General features: G+C 42.9%; 1 protein-coding gene across 6 annotated transcripts; it reads left to right on the forward strand.

Moving 5' to 3' along the window:
- Positions 1–17: 17 nt before the first annotated feature.
- ZNF410 (zinc finger protein 410) lies at positions 18–23,960 on the forward strand. 6 transcript variants are annotated; one of them, XM_075282263.1, is made up of 16 exons: positions 18–153; positions 4,158–4,198; positions 4,278–4,407; positions 12,285–12,485; positions 13,455–13,646; positions 13,906–14,038; positions 15,813–15,994; positions 16,066–16,155; positions 16,226–16,324; positions 18,203–18,403; positions 19,006–19,197; positions 19,450–19,582; positions 19,947–20,128; positions 20,200–20,289; positions 20,360–20,458; positions 22,429–23,960. In XM_075282263.1, exons 2-16 carry the CDS (start codon positions 4,166–4,168, stop codon positions 22,548–22,550), a joined length of 2,079 nt encoding a protein of 692 aa, XP_075138364.1. In that variant the 5' UTR covers positions 18–153; positions 4,158–4,165; the 3' UTR covers positions 22,551–23,960. The 6 variants fall into 6 exon arrangements, with proteins under 6 accessions (XP_075138364.1, XP_075138368.1, XP_075138367.1 ...); XM_075282267.1 differs by having other exon boundaries at positions 4,161–4,198; XM_075282266.1 differs by having other exon boundaries at positions 34–120.
- The last annotated feature ends 591 nt before the right edge of the window (positions 23,961–24,551 follow it).

Here is a 24,551-nt window from a genome sequence, read left to right on the forward strand (position 1 = left end):
CCGTTCTGATGTCATGGCCGGAAGTGGGGCTTGTGTTCTCCGTACAGAGTCTGAAAAGTGGGAGGGGGAGCCCCTGGGAGGAGAGAGCACGGACCGGCAACTCCGGAGGCCGCTGAAGTTGTACGTCCCCCGTAGCGCACAGTAGCTGAGGAGGTGGGACAGACATGGTCATGGCTCCGCGCCGGTTACACACCAGTGTTTCCTATGTGGTGACCTGCCATGGCCAGGAAAGTGTATCTGTGGGAAGATTCTCCTCGTAGTTACTGCTGTCGGGGGTGGAATGTTGGTCGCTGACATTTTCAGAGGTTGTTTATCGATCACTGGCACTGAAATGGCTGCTACATGAGATGTAGGCTTGGATACACCAGCCACAGTGTCCTGAATGAGAGGCTTAGATACAGGGAGCCCTGCAAATAGTGCATGTGCAATGTTTACGTATCGCAGCTCATCAGAGTATCACACATGGTAGGCTTATGTACAGGAGCTCATCGTACAGTATCACACATGGTAGGCTTATGTACAGGAGCTCATCATACAGTATCACACATGGTAGGCTTATGTACAGGAGCTCATACAGTATCACACATGGTAGGCTTATGTACAGGAGCTCAGATGTATCACACATGGTAGGCTTATGTACAGGAGCTCATCAGATGTATCACACATGGTAGGCTTATGTACAGGAGCTCATCATACAGTATCACACATGGTAGGCTTATGTACAGGAGCTCATACAGTATCACACATGGTAGGCTTATGTACAGGAGCTCAGATGTATCACACATGGTAGGCTTATGTACAGGAGCTCATCAGATGTATCACACATGGTAGGCTTATGTACAGGAGCTCATCATACAGTATCACACATGGTAGGCTTATGTTCAGGAGCTCATACAGTATCACACATGGTAGGCTTATGTACAGGAGCTCATACAGTATCACACATGGTAGGCTTATGTACAGGAGCTCAGATGTATCACACATGGTAGGTTTATGTACAGGAGCTCATCATACAGTATCACACATGGTAGGCTTATGTTCAGGAGCTCAGCAGATGTATCACACATGGTAGGCTTATGTTCAGGAGCTCAGCAGATGTATCACACATGGTAGGCTTATGTACAGGAGCTCATCATACAGTATCACACATGGTAGGCTTATGTACAGGAGCTCATCATACAGTATCACACATGGTAGGCTTATGTTCAGGAGCTCAGCAGATGTATCACACATGGTAGGCTTATGTACAGGAGCTCATCATACAGTATCACACATGGTAGGCTTATGTTCAGGAGCTCAGCAGATGTATCACACATGGTAGGCTTATGTACAGGAGCTCATCATACAGTATCACACATGGTAGGCTTATGTACAAGAGCTCAGCAGCTGTATCACACATGGTAGGCTTATGTACAGGAGCTCAGATGTATCACACATGGTAGGTTTATGTACAGGAGCTCATCATACAGTATCACACATGGTAGGCTTATGAACAGGAGCTCATCAGATGTATCACACATGGTAGGCTTATGTACAAGAGCTCATCATACAGCATCACACATGGTAGGCTTATGTTCAGGAGCTCAGCAGATGTATCACACATGGTAGGCTTATGTTCAGGAGCTCAGCAGATGTATCACACATGGTAGGCTTATGTACAGGAGCTCATCATACAGTATCACACATGGTAGGCTTATGTACAGGAGCTCATTATACAGTATCACACATGGTAGGCTTATGTTCAGGAGCTCAGCAGATGTATCACACATGGTAGGCTTATGTACAGGAGCTCATCATACAGTATCACACATGGTAGGCTTATGTTCAGGAGCTCAGCAGATGTATCACACATGGTAGGCTTATGTACAGGAGCTCATCATACAGTATCACACATGGTAGGCTTATGTTCAGGAGCTCAGCAGATGTATCACACATGGTAGGCTTATGTACAGGAGCTCATCATACAGTATCACACATGGTAGGCTTATGTACAAGAGCTCAGCAGCTGTATCACACATGGTAGGCTTATGTACAGGAGCTCAGATGTATCACACATGGTAGGCTTATGTACAGGAGCTCATCATACAGTATCACACATGGTAGGCTTATGTACAGGAGCTCATCATACAGTATCACACATGGTAGGCTTATGTACAGGAGCTCATCAGATGTATCACACATGGTAGGCTTATGTACAGGAGCTCATCATACAGCATCACACATGGTAGGCTTATGTACAGGATCTCATCATACAGTATCACACATGGTAGGCTTATGTACAGGAGCTCATCATACAGTATCACACATGGTAGGCTTATGTACAGGAGCTCATCATACAGTATCACACATGGTAGGCTTATGTACAGGAGCTCAGCAGATGTATCACACATGGTAGGCTTATGTACAGGAGCTCATCATACAGTATCGCACATGGTAGGCTTATGTACAGGAGCTCATCATACAGCATCACACATGGTAGGCTTATGTACAGGAGTTCATCATACAGTATCACACATGGTAGGCTTATGTACAGGAGCTCATCATACAGTATCACACATGGTAGGCTTATGTACAGGAGCTCATCATACAGTATCACACATGGTAGGCTTATGTACAGGAGCTCATCATACAGTATCACACATGGTAGGCTTATGCACAGGAGCTCAGCAGATGTATCACACATGGTAGGTTTATGTACAGCAGCTCAGCAGATGTATCACACATGGTAGGCTTATGTATAGGAGCTCAGATGTATCACACATGGTAGGTTTATGTACAGGAGCTCATCATACAGTATCACACATGGTAGGCTTATGTACAGGAGCTCATCATACAGTATCACACATGGTAGGATTATGTACAGGAGATCAGCAGATGTATCACACATGGTAGGCTTATATACAGGAGCTCAGCAGATGTATCACACATGGTAGGCTTATGTACAGGAGCTCAGCAGATGTATCACACATGGTAGGCTTATGTACAGGAGCTCATCATACAGTATCGCACATGGTAGGCTTATGTACAGGAGCTCAGCAGAGTATCACACATGGTAGGCTTATGTACAGCAGCTCAGCAGATGTATCACACATGGTAGGCTTATGTACAGGAGCTCAGCAGATGTATCACACATGGTAGGCTTATGTACAGGAGCTCATACAGTATCACACATGGTAGGCTTATGGACAGGAGCTCATCATACAGTATTACACATGGTAGGCTTATGTACAGGAGCTCATCATACAGTATCACAGATGGTAGGCTTATGTACAGGAGCTCAGCAGAGTATCACACATGGTAGGCTTATGTACAGGAGCTCAGTAGATGTATCACACATGGTAGGCTTATGTACAGGAGCTCAGCAGATGTATCACACATGGTAGGCTTATGTACAGTAGCTCATCATACAGTATCACACATGGTAGGCTTATGTACAGGAGTTCAGTACATGTATCACACGTGTTAGGCTTATGTACAGTAGCTCATCATACAGTATCACACATGGTAGGCTTATGTACAGGAGTTCAGTACATGTATCACACGTGTTAGGCTTATGTACAGGAGCTCATCATACAGTATCACACATGGTAGGCTTGTGTACTGGAGCTCTGTAGATTGTATCACACATAGTAGACTTATGTACAGGAGCTCATCATACAGTATCACACATGGTAGGCTTGTGTACTGGAGCTCTGTAGATTGTATCACACATAGTAGGCTTAGCTACAATGTTTCAGCAGACCATATCACACATGGTAGGCTCAGCTACAGTGTATCTGTCACACATGGTGCTGTTTGATGCTCAGCAGATGGTGTTTCAGCTCATCAGATAGGACTCTGCATGATAGGCTTAGATACAGCGACTGAGCATACAGTATATCATATGATACTCAGATACAGTAATAGTTAGACTATGACTCCAGCTTCAAGGTTTAAATACATAGCTAAGCAGACAGTATCATAAGAGAGGATTGGATAACAACAACTCAGCAGACAGTATCCCCTATGAGACAGAATAATAATTATAACATTAGACACAACCTCTATGACCGCACATAGAGGCCATGCTCTACCTCCTACATGAGTTTTTAGCTGCACCGTGATCTTTTGTAACTGTTTTTCAGGTGTCTCTCAACTTGTGATTTTTTTTTTTGAAGCAGTCTCAATGTTATCAGATGAGCTGCAGTCTAAACCAGAGGTAAGTGTCTCCCTTCCAGCAGGGGCTGGTGTTCCAGGCAGGTCTGCAGTTCCTTCCTTGTTTTGTTTTTATCTTCCAGCTACTGGTGGAGTTTGTCCAGAATGCTTCTATTCCTCTTGGAGATGGACTAGTAGGGGTTGAAACAAAGGATTTGACGTGTCTGTCTTTACTGCCTGAGACATCTGAATGTGCCTCTTTATTGCTACCAGGTAATAGTCCCTGTATTACTGCCATAAGGTACTGAACAGTATAGGATTAGATAATTTCACTGCTCACACATTAGTTTGACTGCTTGTACAGTAGACTGCTCCATTGTGTGACTGCTCTTACAGTAGAGAGCTCCATAGTGTAAATGGTCTTACAGTAGAGAACTCCATAGTGTGACTGCTCTTACAGTAGAAATCTCCATAGTGTGACTGCTCTTACAAAAGAGAGCTCCATAGTGTGAATGGTCTTATAGTAGAGAGCTCCATAGTGTGACTGCTCTTACAGAAGAGAGCTCCATAGTGTGACTGCTCTTACAGTAGAGAGTTCCATAGTGTGAATGGTCTTACAGTAGAGAGCTCCATAGTGTGACTGCTCTTACAGTAGAGAACTCCATAGTGTGACTGCTCTTACAGTAGAGAACTCCATAGTGTGACTGCTCTTACAGTAGAGAACTCCATAGTGTGACTGCTCTTACAGTAGAGAACTCCATAGTGTGACTGCTCTTACAGTAGAGAGCTCTATAGTGTGACTGCTCTTACAGTAGAGAGCTCCATAGTGTGAATGGTCTTACAGTAGAGAACTCCATAGTGTGATTGCTCTTACAGTAGAGAACTCCATAGTGTGACTGCTCTTACAGTAGAGAGCTCCATAGTGTGACTGCTCTTACAGCAGAGAGCTCCATAGTGTGACTGCTCTTACAGAAGAGAGCTCCATAGTGTGACTGCTCTTACAGTAGAGAACTCCATAGTGTGATTGCTCTTACAGTAGAGCTCCATAGTGTGATTGCTCTTACAGTAGAGAGCTCCATAGTGTGATTGCTCTTACAGTAGAGAGCTCCATAGTGTGATTGCTCTTACAGTAGAGAGCTCCATAGTGTGACTTCTCTTACAGTAGGGAACTCCATAGTGTGTCTGCTCTTACAGTAGAGAGCTCCATAGTGTGACTGCTCTTACAGTAGAGAGCTCCATAGTATGACTGCTCTTACAGTAGAGAGCTCCACAGTGTGACTGCTCTTACAGTAGAGAGCTCCATAGTATGACTGCTCTTACAGTAGAGAGCTCCACAATGTGACTGCTCTTACAGTAGAGAAGTCCATAGTGTGATTGCTCTTACAGTAGCGCTCCATAGTGTGATTGCTCTTACAGTAGAGAACTCCATAGTGTGTCTGCTCTTACAGTAGAGAGCTCCACAGTGTGACTGCTCTTACAGTAGAGAACTCCATAGTGTGACTGCTCTTACAGTAGAGAACTCCATAGTGTGACTGCTCTTACAGTAGAGAACTCCATAGTGTGACTGCTCTTACAGTAGAGAACTCCATAGTGTGACTGCTCTTACAGTAGAGAACTCCATAGTGTGACTGCTCTTACAGCAGAGAGCTCCATAGTGTGATTGCTCTTACAGTAGAGAGCTCCATAGTGTGATTGCTCTTACAGTAGAGAGCTCCATAGTGTGACTGTTCTTACAGTAGGGAACTCCATAGTGTGTCTGCTCTTACAGTAGAGAGCTCCATAGTGTGACTGCTCTTACAGTAGAGAGCTCCATAGTATGACTGCTCTTATAGTAGAGAGCTCCACAGTGTGATTGCTCTTACAGTAGAGAGCTCCATAGTGTGACTGCTCTTACAGCAGAGAGCTCCATAGTGTGTCTGCTCTTACAGTAGAGAGCTCCATAGTGTGACTGTTCTTACAGTAGAGAGCTCCATAGTGTGACTGCTCTTACAGTAGAGAGCTCCATAGTGTGACTGCTCTTACAGTAGAAAGCTCCACAGTGTGACTGCTCTTACAGTAGAGAGCTCCATAGTGTGACTGCTCTTACAGCAGAGAGTTCCATAGTGTGACTGCTCTTACAGCAGAGAGTTCCATAGTGTGACTGCTCTTACAGCAGAGAGTTCCATAGTGTGACTGCTCTTACAGCAGAGAGCTCCATAGTGTGACTGCTTTTACAGTAGAGAGTTCCATAGTGTGACTGCTCTTACAGTAGAGCTCCATAGTGTGACTGCTCTTACAGTAGAGAGCTCCATAGTGTGACTGCTCTTACAGTAGAGAGCTCCATAGTGTGACTGCTCTTACAGTAGAGAGCTCCATAGTGTGACTGCTCTTACAGTAGAGAGCTCCATAGTGTGACTGCTCTTACAGTAGAGAGCTCCATAGTATGACTGCTCTTATAGTAGAGAGCTCCACAGTGTGATTGCTCTTACAGTAGAGAGCTCCATAGTGTGACTGCTCTTACAGCAGAGAGCTCCATAGTGTGTCTGCTCTTACAGTAGAGAGCTCCATAGTGTGACTGTTCTTACAGTAGAGAGCTCCATAGTGTGACTGCTCTTACAGTAGAGAGCTCCATAGTGTGACTGCTCTTACAGCAGAGAGTTCCATAGTGTGACTGCTCTTACAGCAGAGAGTTCCATAGTGTGACTGCTCTTACAGCAGAGAGTTCCATAGTGTGACTGCTCTTACAGTAGAGAGTTCCATAGTGTGACTGCTCTTACAGCAGAGAGCTCCATAGTGTGACTGCTTTTACAGTAGAGAGTTCCATAGTGTGACTGCTCTTACAGTAGAGCTCCATAGTGTGACTGCTCTTACAGTAGAGAGCTCCATAGTGTGACTGCTCTTACAGTAGAGAGCTCCATAGTGTGACTGCTCTTACAGTAGAGAGCTCCATAGTGTGACTGCTCTTACAGTAGAGAGCTCCATAGTGTGACTGCTCTTACAGTAGAGAGCTCCATAGTGTGACTGCTCTTATAGTAGACTGGTCCATAGTGTGACTGCTCTTACAGTAGAGAGCTCTATAGTGTGACTGCTCTTACAGTAGAGAGCTCCATAGTGTGACTGCTCTTACAGTAGAGAGCTCCATAGTGTGACTGCTCTTACAGTAGAGCTCCATAGTGTGACTGCTCTTACAGTGGAGAGCTCCATAGTGTGACTGCTCTTACAGTAGAGAACTCCATAGTGTGACTGCTCTTACAGTAGAGAGCTCCATAGTGTAAATGGTCTTACAGTAGAGAACTCCATAGTGTGACTGCTCTTACAGTAGAAATCTCCATAGTGTGACTGCTCTTACAAAAGAGAGCTCCATAGTGTGAATGGTCTTATAGTAGAGAGCTCCATAGTGTGACTGCTCTTACAGTAGAGAGCTCCATAGTGTGACTACACTTACAGTAGAGAGCTCCATAGTGTGACTGCTCTTACAGAAGAGAGCTCCATAGTGTGACTGCTCTTACAGTAGAGAGTTCCATAGTGTGAATGGTCTTACAGTAGACTGGTCCATAGTGTGACTGCTCTTACAGAAGAGAGCTCCATAGTGTGACTGCTCTTACAGTAGAGAACTCCATAGTGTGACTGCTCTTACAGTAGAGAACTCCATAGTGTGACTGCTCTTACAGTAGAGAACTCCATAGTGTGACTGCTCTTACAGTAGAGAGCTCTATAGTGTGACTGCTCTTACAGTAGAGAGCTCCATAGTGTGACTGTTCTTACAGTAGGGAACTCCATAGTGTGTCTGCTCTTACAGTAGAGAGCTCCATAGTGTGACTGCTCTTACAGTAGAGAGCTCCATAGTATGACTGCTCTTATAGTAGAGAGCTCCACAGTGTGATTGCTCTTACAGTAGAGAGCTCCATAGTGTGACTGCTCTTACAGCAGAGAGCTCCATAGTGTGTCTGCTCTTACAGTAGAGAGCTCCATAGTGTGACTGTTCTTACAGTAGAGAGCTCCATAGTGTGACTGCTCTTACAGTAGAGAGCTCCATAGTGTGACTGCTCTTACAGTAGAAAGCTCCACAGTGTGACTGCTCTTACAGTAGAGAGCTCCATAGTGTGACTGCTCTTACAGCAGAGAGTTCCATAGTGTGACTGCTCTTACAGCAGAGAGTTCCATAGTGTGACTGCTCTTACAGCAGAGAGTTCCATAGTGTGACTGCTCTTACAGCAGAGAGCTCCATAGTGTGACTGCTTTTACAGTAGAGAGTTCCATAGTGTGACTGCTCTTACAGTAGAGCTCCATAGTGTGACTGCTCTTACAGTAGAGAGCTCCATAGTGTGACTGCTCTTACAGTAGAGAGCTCCATAGTGTGACTGCTCTTACAGTAGAGAGCTCCATAGTGTGACTGCTCTTACAGTAGAGAGCTCCATAGTGTGACTGCTCTTACAGTAGAGAGCTCCATAGTATGACTGCTCTTATAGTAGAGAGCTCCACAGTGTGATTGCTCTTACAGTAGAGAGCTCCATAGTGTGACTGCTCTTACAGCAGAGAGCTCCATAGTGTGTCTGCTCTTACAGTAGAGAGCTCCATAGTGTGACTGTTCTTACAGTAGAGAGCTCCATAGTGTGACTGCTCTTACAGTAGAGAGCTCCATAGTGTGACTGCTCTTACAGCAGAGAGTTCCATAGTGTGACTGCTCTTACAGCAGAGAGTTCCATAGTGTGACTGCTCTTACAGCAGAGAGTTCCATAGTGTGACTGCTCTTACAGTAGAGAGTTCCATAGTGTGACTGCTCTTACAGCAGAGAGCTCCATAGTGTGACTGCTTTTACAGTAGAGAGTTCCATAGTGTGACTGCTCTTACAGTAGAGCTCCATAGTGTGACTGCTCTTACAGTAGAGAGCTCCATAGTGTGACTGCTCTTACAGTAGAGAGCTCCATAGTGTGACTGCTCTTACAGTAGAGAGCTCCATAGTGTGACTGCTCTTACAGTAGAGAGCTCCATAGTGTGACTGCTCTTACAGTAGAGAGCTCCATAGTGTGACTGCTCTTATAGTAGACTGGTCCATAGTGTGACTGCTCTTACAGTAGAGAGCTCTATAGTGTGACTGCTCTTACAGTAGAGAGCTCCATAGTGTGACTGCTCTTACAGTAGAGAGCTCCATAGTGTGACTGCTCTTACAGTAGAGCTCCATAGTGTGACTGCTCTTACAGTGGAGAGCTCCATAGTGTGACTGCTCTTACAGTAGAGAACTCCATAGTGTGACTGCTCTTACAGTAGAGAGCTCCATAGTGTAAATGGTCTTACAGTAGAGAACTCCATAGTGTGACTGCTCTTACAGTAGAAATCTCCATAGTGTGACTGCTCTTACAAAAGAGAGCTCCATAGTGTGAATGGTCTTATAGTAGAGAGCTCCATAGTGTGACTGCTCTTACAGTAGAGAGCTCCATAGTGTGACTACACTTACAGTAGAGAGCTCCATAGTGTGACTGCTCTTACAGAAGAGAGCTCCATAGTGTGACTGCTCTTACAGTAGAGAGTTCCATAGTGTGAATGGTCTTACAGTAGACTGGTCCATAGTGTGACTGCTCTTACAGAAGAGAGCTCCATAGTGTGACTGCTCTTACAGTAGAGAACTCCATAGTGTGACTGCTCTTACAGTAGAGAACTCCATAGTGTGACTGCTCTTACAGTAGAGAACTCCATAGTGTGACTGCTCTTACAGTAGAGAGCTCTATAGTGTGACTGCTCTTACAGTAGAGAGCTCCATAGTGTGAATGGTCTTACAGTAGAGAACTCCATAGTGTGATTGCTCTTACAGTAGAGAACTCCATAGTGTGACTGCTCTTACAGTAGAGAGCTCCATAGTGTGACTGCTCTTACAGAAGAGAGCTCCATAGTGTGACTGCTCTTACAGAAGAGAGCTCCATAGTGTGACTGCTCTTACAGTAGAGAACTCCATAGTGTGATTGCTCTTACAGTAGAGCTCCATAGTGTGATTGCTCTTTCAGTAGAGAGCTCCATAGTGTGATTGCTCTTACAGTAGAGAGCTCCATAGTGTGATTGCTCTTACAGTAGAGAGCTCCATAGTGTGACTTCTCTTACAGTAGGGAACTCCATAGTGTGTCTGCTCTTACAGTAGAGAGCTCCATAGTGTGACTGCTCTTACAGTAGAGAGCTCCATAGTATGACTGCTCTTACAGTAGAGAGCTCCACAGTGTGACTGCTCTTACAGTAGAGAGCTCCATAGTATGACTGCTCTTACAGTAGAGAGCTCCACAATGTGACTGCTCTTACAGTAGAGAACTCCATAGTGTGATTGCTCTTACAGTAGCGCTCCATAGTGTGATTGCTCTTACAGTAGAGAGCTCCATAGTGTGATTTCTCTTACAGTAGGGAACTCCATAGTGTGTCTGCTCTTACAGTAGAGAGCTCCACAGTGTGACTGCTCTTACAGTAGAGAACTCCATAGTGTGACTGCTCTTACAGTAGAGAACTCCATAGTGTGACTGCTCTTACAGTAGAGAACTCCATAGTGTGACTGCTCTTACAGTAGAGAACTCCATAGTGTGACTGCTCTTACAGTAGAGAACTCCATAGTGTGACTGCTCTTACAGCAGAGAGCTCCATAGTGTGATTGCTCTTACAGTAGAGAGCTCCATAGTGTGATTGCTCTTACAGTAGAGAGCTCCATAGTGTGACTGTTCTTACAGTAGGGAACTCCATAGTGTGTCTGCTCTTACAGTAGAGAGCTCCATAGTGTGACTGCTCTTACAGTAGAGAGCTCCATAGTATGACTGCTCTTATAGTAGAGAGCTCCACAGTGTGATTGCTCTTACAGTAGAGAGCTCCATAGTGTGACTGCTCTTACAGCAGAGAGCTCCATAGTGTGTCTGCTCTTACAGTAGAGAGCTCCATAGTGTGACTGTTCTTACAGTAGAGAGCTCCATAGTGTGACTGCTCTTACAGTAGAGAGCTCCATAGTGTGACTGCTCTTACAGTAGAAAGCTCCACAGTGTGACTGCTCTTACAGTAGAGAGCTCCATAGTGTGACTGCTCTTACAGCAGAGAGTTCCATAGTGTGACTGCTCTTACAGCAGAGAGTTCCATAGTGTGACTGCTCTTACAGCAGAGAGTTCCATAGTGTGACTGCTCTTACAGTAGAGAGCTCCATAGTGTGACTGCTCTTACAGCAGAGAGCTCCATAGTGTGACTGCTTTTACAGCAGAGAGTTCCATAGTGTGACTGCTCTTACAGAAGAGAGCTCCATAGTGTGACTGCTCTTACAGTAGAGAGCTCCATAGTGTGACTGTTCTTACAGTAGAGAGCTCCATAGTGTGACTGCTCTTACAGTAGAGAGCTCCATAGTGTGACTGCTCTTACAGTAGAGAGCTCCATAGTGTGACTGCTCTTACAGTAGAGCTCCATAGTGTGACTGCTCTTACAGTAGAGAGCTCCATAGTGTGACTGCTCTTACAGTAGAGAACTCCATAGTGTGACTGCTCTTACAGTAGAGAGCTCCATAGTGTGACTGCTCTTACAGTAGAGAGCTCCATAATGTGACTGCTCTTACAGTAGAGAACTCCATAGTGTGACTGCTCTTACAGTAGAGAGCTCCATAGTGTGACTGCTCTTACAGTAGAGAGCTCCATAATGTGACTGCTCTTACAGTAGAGAGCTCCATAGTGTGACTGCTCTTATAGTAGACTGGTCCATAGTGTGACTGCTCTTACAGTAGAGAGCTCCATAGTGTGACTGCTCTTACAGTAGAGAGCTCCATAGTGTGACTGCTCTTACAGTAGAGAGCTCCATAGTGTGACTGCTCTTATAGTAGAGATCTCATTGTTGGGACTACTGTACAGTAGACTACAGTAGACTACAGTAGAGATCGCCTTCTCTTACAGTAGAGGGCTTCATAGTGGGAAAGCTCATAAATGTTAATGTCCTTTCTGTTTAAGCTCATTCACGCCATTTTACTGAAATCCTGATTCTAGCATAGGTGTATGGGCAACCGTGAAGCTAGTCTTAATAAATAGCCCCCATAGTGTGCTGTGATGTAAGGATGTCATGAGCTCAATTTGGGCTGTGCAGGATGTAATGTATAAGCATCTAGTGTTCTTTATAACATTATCCATAGGATCCATAGTGTTAATTCTTGGAAATATTAATGGCATTTCTGTTAGATGCTCCTACAGAAGATCGAGTGTCACCTAAGGCACCCGAAACAGAGTTATTGAACAGCCTCCAGCTAGATTCGAGCACAGATTCCAGAGATCATAAGAGTGAAACCGGCCTTCTGTCCCCCTCCGAGCCTTCATCCCTGTTACAAGACCTACCTACCAATGACAACTCATCATTCATCCTTCTCAACCTGGCCAGATCAGGTAATGATTCATGTCTTGCACTGCTGACTTCCATCTCTTTGCCTATGGTAGCACCATTATTTATTGGCGGTACAATAAATTAGCAGCGTAAACCCTTCTTATACAATGTTCTGCATCTCTATGCAGCGTGAGGGAAATGACAATCGCTGAAAAGAATAAATATAATTAGGACCATAAAGAAACTTTGAATATATGAAAGACCGTAATTGTACAGATAAGATCCATCTCCTAAATTACAAACCAATGATTTCCTAGAAGCCAAAATAGCAAGAAAGGCCCCTTTGCATCTGAAGCTAAGGTATTATTTTTAGAAATGTGCTACTTTTTTATTGAAAGTTTTCAATTAAAAAAAAAACCCATCAAAATAATAACTATGACTCCAGCTAAAATACTCAATTTTCGTGGGTGGGTTAGAATTTATTCTGTGAAAAGCAATCTAAGCTCTCATATATCTCTGCAAATGCAGATAGTTGCACCCCAGATGAGTGAGATCTGCCTGCGGGTTCTTGCCCAGAGGCACAGCTCATTCGTCTTGTAACCCATTTTAGGGCTGAGGCCCCACGTCATGGAACCCAGTGTTTTTTGTTACAGATGTGGCCTGTGTACAGTTATTTCCATGGAGAGGGATTAGTTGTTCATAGACTATTTTGGCAGCATTAACATAGGACTGAGGTGGTAAAATGAGTTTGAGCCGCCCGGAGAGATTTGGGAAAAAAGACAATTTCTATTTCTTGGAGGAACAGGTTTTTTACATCCACACGATGGGTCTGGATCATTGACGTTGAACACTTGTTATTGTTATCACTCTCCCATTTCTGTCACTTCTGATAACTTCATCCCCTTGCAATCCATGTTTGTCTTCGTCCTTCTCAACATCCTGCTCCTCTTCATACTAATGCATTCCATTGATGTATTGAAGGATTGATGTATTGCAGCACTGCTGACTTGCTTGAAACTTTTACTTTACAGGACTAGGTTCACCATCTGAGCACATGGTCTTTGTTCAAGATGAAGCTGAGGATTCTGGGAATGACTTTCTACACAATGATTGTACAGATAGCAGTACACCATGGTTTCTGCGGGTTCAGGAATTGGCTCATGACAGTCTTATTGCTGCCACACGGGCTCAGCTGGCAAAACATGCTAAGTCCATCAGCAGTGGTAAGTATTACCAACCGAATCCCTGCCTGCCATTGAAGGTGTTCCTTATACTTGGCACTGTACACCTCTTTTGTTATTAGTACAGATGCTCAGCAGACTTGACAGAACAGGGAAACAGTATCAGGAATCTGATGCCCACTGGTTGGTGGTTAATAAATGACACATGTCTGACTGGTCAGCAGCTCTTACCAGCAGTTCTTATTTTTAGTTTTCTTGATGTCAGAATGGAACAGTTTATCAGATTCTGTATTACTTTTAGCTGATGCAACACTGAACAGCTCCTGTGAGGCCAGGGCCGCCCTCCCAGAGAAACTCCTCCGTTGCTCCTTTCATGGCTGTGGGCGATCCTTTGTGCGTCCAACACACCTGAGATATCATCTTAAAACACACATGTGAGTACCCACCATCAGCACTACAAAATGACACTATAGGCCCCAGTGTAATTGATTATTGTAATGGCGTTTGGCATAGCTCCAAACTTTTTGGATTGTCAAAAAAACGCTTAGGATCTGTTCACATGATCTTCATGCTGATAAGCCACAGATCCCAAGGCACAAGACACTGATCAAGTAAAAGCCAAGGGGACAGAAAATGAAGAAGAGTCAGAGAATGAAGTCCACCTTAATTCCTCTTCATTTTCCAATGTCTGGATGGGCCCCTAGAACTATAAGGGCCCATTCAGACATTGGAAAATTAAGAGGATTTAAGGTCGACTGCATGAAGATTTAACATTTGTTTGCATATTTATATCCTTGATAGTTTTTTTTTTTTTTTTTTTTTATTAAGAAATTGGCACAGAAAATATCTGAATGCAGACATTTTAACATATCTAATGCACCATATTATGACATATTATACGCACTGATGTCTGATATACCGCTTGGATCCAGATAGTGGATTAGTTTCAGAAACAATATATTTAAGATTAGATTAGGCACTATAGCTTAGATGGACTTTGACTTAACCACTTCCTGCTCTATAATGTCCTATTATATCAGGGATGGGTAGTGGTTAAGATGATCTGCTGAACTATTATGGCATGATGATGGCACCAGCTCAGTTGCTGAGCCCAGACAATCCGTGTGTCAGCTGTAATCTGCAGTTGAAGGCCCCACATCTCTATCTGGCACAAGCAAAGTCTAACAGATGTGCATGCAGCCTTATAGTTGTGTGACTATAGCTTAAGGCCCCGTTCCCACGGAGTAACACGCCACTCATTTAGACACGTAAACACGTGTCAGAGCCAGGCGCTTCAAAATAGATCCCATTGACTTCAATGGGTGCCGGCTTACGCGTGCTACACATTGAAATCAATGGGTTATAAAGCCGCCCATTGTTTTCAATGTGTTGCGCGCGTAAGCCGACACCCATTGAAGTCAATGGGATCTGTTTTTAAGCGCCTCGCTCTGACACGTTTACGTGTCTAAATGAGTGGTGCGTTACTCCATGGGAATGGGGCCTAATGGCCATGTGATGTCGCTTGTTTTTTGTTAAAGAGGACCTTTCACCACTTTTGGGCACATGCAGTGTTATATACTGCTGGAAAGCTGACAGTGCGCTGAATTCAGCGCACTGTCGGCTTTCCCGATCTGTGCCCGCTGTAAAGAGCTTACGGTGTCGGTACCGTAGTGCTCTATGGTCAGAAGGGCATTTCTGACCATTAGCCAGAGACGTCCTTCTGCCTCGCGGCGCCTATCGCGCTGTGCTGTGGAGCGGAGAGGAACGCCCCCTCCCTCTCCTGATAATGCTCGTCTATGGACGAGCTGTGTGAGCAGAGGGAGGGGGCGTTCCTCCCCGCTCACATAGCACAGCGCGATAGGCGCCGCGAGGCAGAAGGACGTCTCTGGCTAATGGTCAGAAACGCCCTTCTGACCATAGAGCACTACGGTACCGGCACCGTAAGCTCTTTACAGCGGGCACAGATCGGGAAAGCCGACAGTGCGCTGAATTCAGCGCACTGTCAGCTTTCCAGCAGTATATAACACTGCATGTGCCCAAATGTGGTGAAAGGTCCTCTTTAATCTTGCTCAGCCCGCATACCATCATCTGAGGCCGACTTATTGGTTACTGATGAATATGACAGAGGATTCTTTCTTTTTGTTACTAAATAAGTGTAAGACAGAAAAGTTATGAAAAGAGAAATGTAACTATAAATATGTCTTCCAGAAATGAGCGCTCCTACACATGTACAGCAGAAGGTTGTGGGAAAAGCTTTTATGTTCTCCAAAGGTTGAAGGTTCACATGCGCACTCATAATGGAGAGCGCCCATTCCTGTGCCCTGAGCCTGGCTGTGAGAAGCAGTTTACTACAGCTGGGAATTTGAAGAACCATCTACGTGTCCATACTGGTGAGCTCTAGTCCTTCTCTGTATACGTCCTGCTGTGTTTGGGACGTGACTTATGACTTTGCTTCTGGCAGGAGAGAAACCCTTTCTGTGTGAGGAAGAGGGATGTGGCCGCAGCTTTGCAGAATATTCAAGTCTTAGGAAACATCTGGTAGTTCATTCAGGTAAGTGGGTGACTGGTGTCTGTATAGCAGGATCCTTTATTTATAACTGACACTTGATGCAACTTCGTAGGTGTGAAGTCACATCAGTGTCCAGTGTGCGGCAAAACCTTCTCTCAAAGCGGAAGCCGAAATGCCCATGTTAAAAAGCATCACTCAGTAAAAAGGGCAGGTGAGTTACTTATGTCTTCTTGACTTTCACCACATCAGATAATAAGGGCCAAGGGAATTAATGCCTCATACACATATGTATATCTAACTAGAATATAGTAAAAAGGTCAGAAATATAGATGTACAGATGACAGTGTAGAAGAAAAGCAGAGCAACAAAACACTGATATTAGAATGTATACCGGCAAAACCATTGCTGTTTGTGTCCAAAGTTTTTGTGGAGTTTTTTGTTTTTTAAAGTTAGTCTATCCAGTCACAGTTGGGTATCCCAGCTCAAATGAATCTCTGCTATTATTACTAAATTACAGCATAACAAGGTGAAGACACAGTGGGCCAGATTATATGTGTAGACACTCAGAGAAAAGGGCATGGCTTAAAGAGGACCTTTCACCATCTCCAACAAGTCCAACACTTTACATCAATTGACCCTCTATGTGCACCTGGTGCACATGACTATCCTTGGTGCAAGCACTGAAGCAGAGCGGCCGCACTAACTGCCAATTTTGTGCTGTTTCATACAGCAGGCATACGGCAGCATTGCCTGTGATCAGAGAGAACTGTAATCATAGCTGTAGTCAAATGCAACATTTTAGTGGTTACTTTCACTTTTCCTATACTGTTCGGTAACTCCGAATGTCAGTATAGTAGTCTATGGCACAGGTGATCTGAAGATCACATGTTCAAGTCTCCTACGGGGGGATAAAAAAGAAAAAGTTTAAAAAAACCCAAACAAAACTAAAAGTTTAATTCACATATAAATATAAACAAATAAAAGTAAACTTAAACACATTAGGCATTCATAAGTCCGAAAATGCCCAAACTATTAAAATATAAAAACATTTGTCCCATACAGTAAACGCTGTAGCAAGGGAAAAATCAGAATGGTGGAATCTCAGATTTTTGCCTTCCTAAATTTTTTTTTACAAAAAGTGATCAAAACCTCCTACATTCCCCAACATGGTATCAATAAAAACCACCTATTGTTGTGCAATAAAAGACACCTGACACAGCTCTGTACACTGCAAAATGTGTCAGAATATGGTGATTCCAAAAAAATTTTTCTACCAAAATTCCAATTTTTGTAAAGTTATGGGTTTGCTTCTTTAAATATACTTTTATTAAATCACACACCACACATAGGTAAAGGTATTCCATGCATGTTGTATATAGTTTCAGTGCTAGAATAGTATTTAATGCTGCAAAGTTTCGGGTAAAAAACCTTAGGCATAAGAGAAGCCAGGGCGCCCTGACAATTGGGGAAGCAGTGTATGAATGTCCACCACATTTTCCACCTTTGGCCCAACTTCAGCACCAAACATTGCAGCATTGAATACTGTTCCGACACTGAACCTTTATACAACATGCATGGAAAACCTTTACTTGTGTTGGTGTGCGATGTAATAAAAGTATATTTAAAGAAGTAAACCCAAAACCGGTTTGCTTTTCTGCTGCTTCTTCTTGGGCATTGGCATCTAGTTCTCATTGGGGCATATTTATGTTTTTCTATGTCACATATCTGGCATTTAAAATAAAATAATGCAAAGATGTGGTCTGTGACTTTTAAATGTCAGTTGTGACACTAATTGTTTCATCTGCCAGTTCTGTACCTTCTACGACTTATTCATATAAATGAAAGTGGCGTGGAAGTTTTGCTACATTTAAGCTCATTTACAGCAGCTTACTGAAATCCCTATTCCAGCACAGGTGCATGGGCAACAGTGGAGCCAGTCTTCATAAATATCCCCCATTGTGTGTTGTTTGGATGTCATGAGCACAATTTGGGCTGTGCAGGCTGTAGTGTATGAGCATTTAGTGTTCTTTATAACATTACTGGGATCCATAGTGTTAATGCTCAGAAACATTAATGGCCTTTCTGTTAGATGATCCGACGCAAGATCGAGTGTCACCTAAGGCACCAGACCCAGTATTGCTGAATAGCCTCCAGCTAGATCCCAGCACAGATTCCAGAGATCATAAGAGTGAAACCGCCCTTCTGTCCCCCTCCGAGCCTTCATCCCTGTTACAAGACCTACCTACCAATGACAACTCATCATTCATCCTTCTCAACCTGGCCAGATCAGGTAATAACTCTGCTGATCATTCTTCTCGTCACAGTTTTGGGAATTTATTTCTAACTCTTATAATGATTTACAGATTCTCATTCCTAAGTGTCATACCATCATAGCATGTTATTTGGGGGTAACTGCAACTGGTTGAAGGGGTTGTGCATGATTTTTTAAATTTATGGCCTATCTCAAGGATAGGCCATAATTATCACATCAATGGGGCGGACAGTCCCCGCACTATACGGTACACAATGCTCTGTACACTGTATAATGGCTTGGTGCTGATGCTGCATAAAAAATACATACAAGCTAAACAGTTCCAAAATAAATGGGAGAAAAATAACAGAAAAAATAACTTACAATCTTCAATCCTGCGGCTTCCATAGGATAAGAGAGAAAATGGTAACACATTCGTTCTTGGGTGACTCCCACACAGAGTAACACTGTCCATGTGGTCAAACCAAAGTTTTATAATTTTATGACCCTTGCCATCAATGTTCCTCTGCGCCCTTCCTCTAACTGTCCTGCTCATCTTCTTACTAATACATGCTGGACTAGATCACTCAGTAACACAACATATTCCAAAACTGCTGGCTTATATGAAACTTACTTTACAGGACTAGGTTCACCATCTGAGCACATGGTCTTTGTTCAGGATGAAGCTGAGGATTCTGGGAATGACTTTCTACACAATGATTGCACAGATAGTAGTACACCATGGTTTCTGCGGGTTCAGGAACTGGCTCATGACAGTCTCATTGCTGCCACACGGGCTCAGCTGGCAAAACATGCCAAGTCCATCAGCAGTGGTAAGTGTTTTCAACAGTATCTTTGCATGCATATAAAGTCATTCCCTATACTTGGCATTGTACACCTGTTTTGTTACTGGTGCAGAGGTTCAGCGGACTTGTCAGAACAACCTATGTCAGGATTCTAATAAATGACATGTCTGGCTGGTCATCAGCTCTCGCCTCTATTGGGTCTGGGAAAAGGCTGCAATTTAATGTACCCTTTAGTATGAGAATGGAAAGGTTTTTCAGATTGTTGTGCATTGTTTTCAGGTGATGGAACGCTGAACAGCTCCTGTGAGGCCAGAGCCGCCCTCCCAGAGAAACTCCTCCACTGCTCCTTCCATGGCTGTGAGCGATCCTTTATGCGTCCAACACACCTAAGATATCATCTGAAAACTCACATGTGAGTACCCACCATCGGCAATACAAAATGGCACTGTAGGCATTGTTGTTGATTATTGTATTTGGTTTTAGTAGTATAAAAAAAGGCAAAGAATTGTCCAGTGAGGGTTTTTTATTTTGTTTGCCTAACCAGAATATACATGTTGAATCTATAATCAGGGTCCTGGACCACTGATATACATGGAACTGCTTGTAAGATGGACTCTAGTGGCACTGGTAATGTCACAAAGCCAGCATACTTTCATCTGTGGCCGACTTATTGGTTACTGATGAATATGACAGAGGATTCTTTCTTTTTGTTACCAAATAAGTGTAAGACAGAAAAGTTATGAAAAGTGAAATGTAACTATACATATGTCTTCCAGAAATGAGCGCTCCTACACATGTACAGCAGAAGGTTGTGGGAAAAGCTTTTATGTTCTCCAAAGGTTGAAGGTTCACATGCGCACTCATAATGGAGAGCGCCCATTCCTGTGCCCTGAGCCTGGCTGTGAGAAGCAGTTTACTACAGCTGGGAACTTGAAGAACCATCTTCGTGTCCATACAGGTGAGCTCTAGTCCTTCTCTGTATACGTCCTGCTGTGTTTGGCACATGACTTATGACTTTGCTTCTGGCAGGAGAGAAACCCTTTCTGTGTGAGGAAGAGGGATGTGGCCGCAGCTTTGCAGAATATTCAAGTCTTAGGAAACATCTGGTAGTTCATTCAGGTAAGTGGGTGACTGGTGTCTGTATAGCAGGATCCTTTATTTATAACTGACACTTGATGCAACTTCGTAGGTGTGAAGTCACATCAGTGTCCAGTGTGCGGCAAAACCTTCTCTCAAAGCGGAAGCCGAAATGCCCATGTTAAAAAGCATCACTCAGTAAAAAGGGCAGGTGAGTCGCTTATGTCTTCTATTGGCCTTTTACTAGTCATGTTGTTCTGTTTTGAAACTTATCTGTCACTCTGCTCAGATCTTTAAAAATGTATGGACTTGGTTCTTCTATACTACTTTGTCATTTATTTGCTTGTTCCACTTCTCCTAGCTGTCCTCTCTATTTCTGAGAGAGTATATCCTTAGGGTGAGAAGTCTGGCATCAGTGTAGGTGCTGAGACATTGTTTTGGATTATCCATTATGTGCAGGCTAATGGGAAGTACAATACTGCCTATAACATTAACCCTTTTCTAAACCTACAGTATTGTGGCTTTGTCTATAGCCACAACTATCCTGTGTGTCCTATACATGCAGTGTGGAAGTACATATGGCAGACAATCTCTGCATAGTGTTCTGACATTCTCTCACATGTGTGGACTGTTAGGCAATGCAGCAAAACTGTGTTCATAGATTTTCTGCATTGTGTCAGTCCCTAACCACAATGCTGTAGATGATGGTAATAATAATACCAGTATAATGTGACCTGCATGTGTAGGACACACAGGATAGTTATGTTTTAAGCTAGTATACTGTAGCTGGCTTTGAATAAGGGGGCAGTAAAGGACTCATATTAGAGGTAATACTGTGCAGAAGTATGAAGAAGAAGGGCTCGCACCACACCGAAGAGGAGAGTAATGTTTGTGACTATGATGCAAAGGCCCACCTTCATTTTCTGTAATTACGCTTAGTGTCTCTGCTGCTAGAGACAGACTTCGCAACAGAAAGTGGTGAGCAAGTTGGAGGAAAAAAACCACAATGTTAAGTAAAGAGCTATACGTTTTTGATGGTTTTTGCATAAGCACAAGTGTGCAAAACGGAAAAAAGGAAAGGAGGAATACTCAATATAACAATGAATAAAAATTACCTTTTATTGAAAAAATATTAAAAACAGTGATAGAAGCATTATTACAATCAGACAGAACAACAAGGGTCAAAAAGCACTGGAAATGTCCATACATAAAGGTAACTGAGCAACACATACCCATAGTAAAGTGTATTCCGGACAACAAGTACAGGCAGACCCCTCCCCTACACGTGTTTCAGCGAATGTACCTTCTTTTGGGGGTGAAGAAGAAGGCACATTCGCTGAAACGCGCGTAGGGGACGGGTCTGGCTGGACTTGTTGTCTGGAATACATTTTACTATGGGTACGAGTTGCTCAGTTACCTTCTGTTAGTATAGGCACTGAATTTTTTCCACAATTTCTGTCATATGTCTTAAACTTGCTCTTTATCTATATTGGTACTTTGCTCAACAGGGCTAACCTCTATTTATAGGGTACCCCTAACTTTATTGTCCACTTGGTCATTTATGTTTAGGATAGTTTGCTATTGTGCAACCTATTTATGTCGCTATGACCTGCATTGTGCATGTATTCATTTTCTATTGTTGTCACGCATTGTACTTTGAGCTTTTTGTTAATGTGGTGACAGCTTACTTGTTAATATCTAGGCATATACTAGCTTGTGGCCTATTGACATGTTTGTCCACCTAATCATTCATACTGATGGATTTCTACCCAATATGGGCATCATTGTGATTTTGGTCACTTTGTATGTTGAAGTACCGCATAAGTGACTTGATATAATATTTGAGAACATCTACCTCCCTTTAGGTATGGACATTTCCAGTGCTTTTTGACTCTTGTTGTTCTGTTTGATGGTAATAATCCTTCTATCACTGTTTTCAATGTTTTTTGTGTAAGCACAAGTGAGTTGACATTACAGTGCCTATATACTGTTGTGGCACATTAAAAGCGTCCACCTTTTCAGCAGTCTTTGCTTTATAGTTCAGCCTTGTGTCTTCTGATAACTGTACCTTCACTTTCTATTTGTGAGCTGCCATAACCCAGACATTGCACTAGATAGAAGGTCTTTATTCTCACGTGTAACAAAAAGTGCATCTTGATTATTTTTGTCCCTTTACTGCAGATCACAGCACAACATCTGAATCTGTACATCTGAGTGAGGAGAGTCTTACAGGAAGTCACCTGCTTTCTGTAGCACCAGTGAGACACTCCTATGAAGACGAAGTATCCATCTTACTAAATTAAAGACTATTATGGAAACACTTGTTTTATTTGTTTGTCTTCTAGAGATGACGTGTGCTTTGTGGCTCAAGAGAAAATCTCTTGTGCTGTCCTTACCATATAATCACAGAATCTGAGCCACCAATTCTTCCAGACAGCTCGACTGGGGAATGTTGGAAAAGATGCTGCAAATTGGTGATGTTTTTTTTCTATTCCATCACTTATCTGTCACAAATGGATCTTTTGTACATCAGATGACGCTCCCCCCCTCCCCAAGGTCACCATTACACCTGTAAGAAACAGCAAGTCATGATGGTGCAGAAGTTCCTAGATGAAAGCATCACTAGGTGTATAGCTGGAAGTCCACAGAGACTTCCTTATTCTGCAGCCTAGGGACCAATCTATGGTTCAGACCTTTTTGTCCCTGTACATAATATCCTCATTCCTGGACATAAATTTCTTCATCAGGTAAAACTAAATAAATGAAGCCCCGTTATGCTGTGGAGACACGGGAAGTAATCCAAGCAAGTTTCGTAGGTGAATAGAAAAATACTTGGCACTCACCCAGATGCGTAAAATGCAATCTTTATTCTTAACAGTCCAGGTTAAAATAACATAGATGCGGGAGGAGGCACAGTCGAGGTTGAGCGACAGCTGTTTCGTGCTCTATCGCACTTTTTCAAGCTCAGTTACTCCTTAGGGTGTGCTATCTTCTATTTATAGCAAGACACACAGCTATCAAATTAGAACAAGCTGATAATTAACTATTTCATAGTTGTAATTCATTTAAACAGAGAAGAATACACCTCCATGAAAAAACAAAATCTATGGTGACACTATAAGACAAGAATTGTATAAATTGTTTTATCCCTGCTAAATACTTTTTTACTATTTTAAATAAACTTTTTCAAAATTCCAAAGAAGCCTATAATTCATCAAAAAAGAGTTTAAGACTAGAGATGAGCGAGTAGTATTCGAATACTACTATTTGATCGAATACTCGTATCGGTCGAATACCACGTGGGAAATTTCCATTGAATTCAATGCAAAAACCTTGGAGGATCCAAGGTGTCGAACTTTGGTTTCCATGGAAACCGGAACAACATTCCCGTTTTTTCCCATAGACTATAATAGGATTCGATATTCGAACAAATACTACTCGCTCATCTCTACTTAAGACCTTTGAACTTTAGAACTGTAGAAACAACAGAAAGTTTAAACCAATCAAAATGAGGCCGACATTTAGCCCCTCCCATAATGGGAGTGTTCAAAGTTGCGGACCTGAAAGGAAACCGCACAAATAGATATTCAAGAAAAGTTAAAGAAAATCGAAACAAGTTTTTGTTGGCACAAATTGATATTTGGTATTGTGGATGACATTCCTACAAATTGCTGATCAATTTGCACTGCAGGTCTTAAAGCGTAACTAAATTTTCAGACAACTTTTGATTTTCTGGCAGTATTTGTGTCATTAATACATTTTCTAATATACTTTATTAATACATCTTGTCTCCTTTCTGTGAAATCCTGTATTTTTTCACTATTCCCCTTGCTTTGTTATTGAGAACTGTTTCTGCCTCTTGATGAATATAATTGTGTATGGAGTATGGGACTGTGTAGAGAAAATGAGGGGGGGGGGGGTCACTTCAAACAGTTCTATCTCTACATTATAACATGTACATAATTGCTTTTTGCGTCATGAAAGAGGAGATTCTTCTCGGTGTTATGGAAATAATATACAGTGGCATGCAAAAGTTTGGCCACCCCTGGTCAAAATGACTGTTATTGACTATTACTGTTACTGTGAACAGTTAAGCAAGTTGAGGATAAAATGATCTTCACAATGCATAAGATTAAAGATCACACATTTATTTTCAAATTTTACATTTTCAAATAACAAAAATTGAAAATGGCTCAATGCAAAAGTTTAGGCACCCTGCATGGTTAGTACCTAGTAGTGCCCCCTTTGGCAAGTATCACAGCTTGTAAACACTTTTTGTAGCCAGCAGAGAGTTTTTCAGGTTG

The sequence above is a fragment of the Leptodactylus fuscus genome, chromosome 7, assembly GCF_031893055.1.
Source record: "Leptodactylus fuscus isolate aLepFus1 chromosome 7, aLepFus1.hap2, whole genome shotgun sequence".
NCBI lineage: Eukaryota > Metazoa > Chordata > Amphibia > Anura > Leptodactylidae > Leptodactylus > Leptodactylus fuscus.